Genomic DNA, 4680 nt, shown 5'->3' with positions numbered 1-4680 from the left:
CGGCCCTGTCATGGACGACTTTGTCAGGTGGTGTGAGGAGTCCTATCTACAACTGAACATAAGCAAAACCAAGGACATGATCATTGATTTTTTAAGACATCCCCACATACATGAAGTCTTAACAATCCAGAATCAGAAAGTAGAATTTGTGCAATCATACAAATATCTCGGGACAATTATTGACTTAAAATTGAGCTTTGATCCAAACTGTGAAGCTGTGTGCAAAAGGGGGCACCAGCGTTTGTACTGTCTTAGGAAATTGTCCTATTTTAACATTGACAAAACCATGATGATGATGTTTTATCATGCTTTTATCGTGCTTTTATCGAGTCAATTCTGTCTTTTTCACTAATGTCATGGTTTGGTAACCTGACTTTAAAGAGCAGAAACTCTCTGAGTCAGATCATAAAGTGGTCCAGCAGACTGATTGGTGAGACACAGCTAAACCTGGAGACCCTGTACCTCAGGCAGTTACAGCGGTTATCCAGCTCCATATTAGACGATGACTCCCACCCTCTGCACTCAGAATTCAAGCTTCTTCCTTCGGGCCGGAGGTTACTCGTCCCAAGGAGTAGAACGAAGCGGTATAAAAACAGTTTTATCCCAGCAGCTATTGCTCAAATTAACACATCATAGGAGCGTCACACAGATGCCTATTTTTATTTATTTATTTAATTGTGAATTTTGAATGTCCATGTTTGTACTAGTGTTTTCCTTCTTAAAATGTTTTTGTCCTTTATTAGAGATGTGTCTGTTGTTTGTGTTTGTTTTTAGTGTCAGGATGGAACCCTTGTGTATTTTTCTCTGCAAACAGAATCTACCTACGGGTACCAATAAATAACCTGAAACCTGAACCTGATTGTTGGCTCGCTCCAGGGAGGAAGTCGCTTTACAGACGTTACATCTCGTATCGCATCTGTCAAAGCCTGGGTTTTCATAATGAATTTGAAGTAGAGCTATACTCTTCCATCTCAGATATTCATTTATCTGGGAGTGGAATTAAACTCAGCCAGCAGAGCGCGGCTCTCGCGGCAGCGAGTGGAGGAACTGACAGCTCCCTCTCCGGCGTGTCACATCCCGCAGGCCCTCTCCGTGATACAGCTGCTCAGCATGACTTCAGCTGGTCACATGGGGATCCCCCTGGGACTCCCCCATAGGAGGAGTCTCCAGAGGTGGTTCATTCGCCCGCGCATCGACCTCGTAAAGACAGAGGTGCATCCCTATTATACATCCATGTTCCCTTTTTCTGTTTACTTCCTGTCTTGTCTTCTTCTGCTGTTCCCTTTAGTCCCTGTCTGTCTTCTTCTGCTGTTCCCTTTAGTCCCTGTCTGTCTTCTTCTGCTGTGCCCTTTAGTGGTTACTTCCAGTCTGTCTTCTTCTGCTGTTCCCTTTAGTGGTTACTTCCAGTCTGTCTTCTTCTGCTGTTCCCTTTAATGTTTACTTCCTGTCTGTCTTCTGCTGTTCCCTTTAGTGTTTACTTCCTGTCTGTCTTCGTCTGCTATTCCCTTTCGTGTTTACTTCCTACTAGTGTCTGTTTTTTTCTATTTTGTCCGGCTCGCTTGAGTTTTTGAACTCTTTCCTTATCTTGCTCTGTTTTCTTGTTCTCTTTTTTTCTTTCTTTACTGGGGACTGTTCAGTCATCATGATTCCAAAGTTGTATGCTCTCACGAATATACAAATGTATAATCAGAAAGTATTTCATGGTGTCCGCTGACATTTAATTGACAGCCCTTTCTTCTGACGATAGATATGACTGCACATAGACCTGCTTTTGTAAGTGAAAGAGAACACCGCTAAATGTCCAACTTGAACAATCAGAATTGAGTATTCACATGGGCTGTGTAATAAAACTCAAATGATTAGATGTACCATGTAGGCCTTTGTCTTTATCTTTGTCTTTGGTTTAAAGCCCTTTGCACTACTTATGCTGTTAGTTTGACATTTATTCTATATTAGTGTTACACAATGCTTCTTGAGCCTGCATGTGTGTGTTGGTGTGTGTTGATGCAGGTTTGCCCTGGGCGTTTCCTGGGTGGGTGGGTCAGGGTAAGAGCTGGCCCTATGACTTCCCAGACATCACTGCAGCATACGTGGTGAAATGGATCCTCGGTGCCAAGCAGTACCATGACCTGGACATCCACTATGTGGGGGTGTGTTTTCTGTTTAATCTCACTCCTTTTCGAACTTTGCATAATTACATTACATGTCACTTGTTAGACGGTTGTTAGACGCTTGTCTGATATACAAAGCTTTTATCCAAATTGCCTTTTTGTATCAGATCCGCCCAAACCTTCAACAATGGACACTCTGTTAGTACAGCTGTGCTACTTAGTTGTGTGGTGAGTTGTATGAGGTTGATGAAATATTATGTTAGAAAACATTATTTTTGTGGAACTTGCAGTAAGGAGCAGGGTTCATTTTGTTGGTTCAATAGATAACAATGTCTCTGTGCACCTCTTCAACAACTTAAGGTTAATTTAGAGACAAAGTGTAGAAGAATCATTCTAACATGTAATGCATCATGTTCTTAATGAACATGGCTGGTCTGCTGTGTTACTAAAACGTACTTTCATCTGTTTAGATCTGGAATGAGCGAAACTTTGACAGCAAGTACATCAAGGTAATCCAACCTCTTGTCTTTTTGTTCTCTCACTGATTTCTCTGAATATTTAGCATTATGAAAAAGCTTAACCTAAACTGTGAAAGTCTAAAAACAGCCACAAACATTGAGGCTGGTCCCAGAGCTGCTTGTGGGCTCAGATGTGGAGATGATGGAGATGTGTTTGTTGCCAAGGTGCTGCGGAACACGCTGGATAAAGTGGGTCTGACCGGGGTGGGCATCATCGCAGCAGACGGGGACTGGAGCATCGCTGACTCTCTGAACTCTGACCCGCACCTTAGCGAGTGTGTGGAGGTCGTCGGGTGAGTACAGCTCCATGTCTCACTCTGGAGAATCCCTCCACCTTACGGCGGGGACATTTTGGGGAGTGGGCTTTCAACCAAAAGATCACTGATTGACTAAACCTGTTGAAATGTTCACTGCTCCTCATCTGGCCATTTCTTCTTCTCTATAAATGGAAGTGCTCTGCTGGATCACTCTGAATGTTTGTGGCTGTTTTTTCGTTTGGGAGAGTTCAATCATTAATTTACTTGATAATCTGCATACGTGCAATCTTCACCACTAAACATTTTCATGTAATCAACCTTACAGTGTATTGCTGCCATCATGTATTTTCAAAGTGGTTGTAAAACTGCATACATTTTATGTTACCCATGAATAGTCACCCATAATTGTTGCTCTTCCACTGTACAAAGAGTTCAAGCCTTGCTCTGTTTTTCCAGACCACAAACTCTATTCTCATTAAGTTCATTTCCCTTAAGTTCCCTCATTGCACACATTACATTTATTTCGGTACATGGTTTTAGTATGCTTTTATCCCTAGTGTCTTCCATAGAATTTGATCCTGGGGCCAGGGGTCCAACTCCTGACCCTAATGTCAGACACAGATCAAGACTCCTGGTTAACAAAGGGAAATGTTTAGCAGATCAAGAGCCAGATCATTTACTCAGGAGTTAAAGTGAGTAAATATTGGACTTGTGTCAGTCGCCCAGCATCAGAATTGGTTTTATTACCAAGTAGGTTTACACATACGCGGAATTTGCTTTGGTATATGTGGTGCATAAAGAGACACAGAAAGAAGAATAGCAAAACATAGCACTATTATAAAAGCTATTTTAAGACTCTTGTAACAAATTAAAAATAAAGACAACATTTACAAAAAATATAAATATGTGAGAAACTGAGTACAGATACTACATTTAAAGTGGAGAGCTGTGCAGATTGAAACACAAGTAGTGTGGAGCAGAAATGTGCAACATGTACAAAGGGTTGTAAAGGATTTACAATATTACAAATAAATTGGGGAAAGGATATGTGAGTAGTTTTCCAACTGTTTGTCTTCCCCAAGAGAATCAATGAACACAGTTGTAAAATCATTTGTTTATTCAAAAGTCCTACATGGTGGCAGCATCACTGTTTGTGTTCCTCTGCCGCTGGCTGAGCAGCTACTGCGCTACACTCTGGATAAGAGTGGTCTGGAGGGGGTCCGGATCATAGCCAGTGACAACCTGTGGCAGCCCATCACCCTGTCTCTGCTGCAAGACCCCGAGCTGGGGGGGGCTGTAGACGTGATAGGGTAGGAGCTTCCTCTCAGCATCCACCTGTTGCCATAACAACAGCTTGTTTTGAGAATCTGTCTCTAATTGGGCTGCACGATATATCGTGTCGTGACGATAATCGCGATATGCGCATCCGCGATATTCAAATCGCCTGGGCGTGCGATTTTTTATTTATTTATTTATTTTTAGGACTTGCGATATTAAGTAGGCAAATTAACTCAAACACGTCATGTTACAATTATTGAAACTTGCACGGCTCTCATGGCAGGGGTACTTGAGTGAGTGACACGCAGGCTCTGCAGGCACAGCATACCACAATCAAATCTCCAAAGCAAACGGACCCGGAGATTAAAGGTAAAAACACTGAGTGCACCGAATGGGAAATTCTTGGCCGAAACCGATATCGAAAATAGGAAACAGTTGGCCGAAAAACGAATGCCGAAAGGCCGAAAATGATTAATAGAAATAAATATATATATAATGTATACATTTTTTACCAAT

At 42.0% G+C, this 4680-nt stretch overlaps 1 protein-coding gene across 1 annotated transcript in view; it reads left to right on the top strand.

Annotated features, from left to right (window-relative positions):
- Positions 1–1157: 1157 nt before the first annotated feature.
- The window catches only part of galcb (galactosylceramidase b), a gene marked incomplete at its 5' end in the record, with an annotated part of 16757 nt that continues 13234 nt past the window's right edge, over positions 1158–4680 (top strand). Inside the window, 4 exons of the mRNA XM_010769290.1 lie at positions 1158–1212; positions 2011–2150; positions 2582–2620; positions 4066–4196. Of these exons, the coding sequence (XP_010767592.1) occupies positions 1158–1212; positions 2011–2150; positions 2582–2620; positions 4066–4196 (365 nt within the window). The remainder of the gene's footprint in view (positions 1213–2010; positions 2151–2581; positions 2621–4065; positions 4197–4680) is intronic.

The sequence above is a fragment of the Notothenia coriiceps genome, unplaced genomic scaffold (genome assembly GCF_000735185.1).
Source record: "Notothenia coriiceps isolate Sejong01 unplaced genomic scaffold, NC01 NC01_scaffold00006908, whole genome shotgun sequence".
In the NCBI taxonomy this organism is placed as follows: Eukaryota; Metazoa; Chordata; class Actinopteri; order Perciformes; family Nototheniidae; genus Notothenia; species Notothenia coriiceps.
Note: the sequence above shows the minus strand (reverse complement) of the source record. Positions and strands in the feature narration are given on the sequence as shown.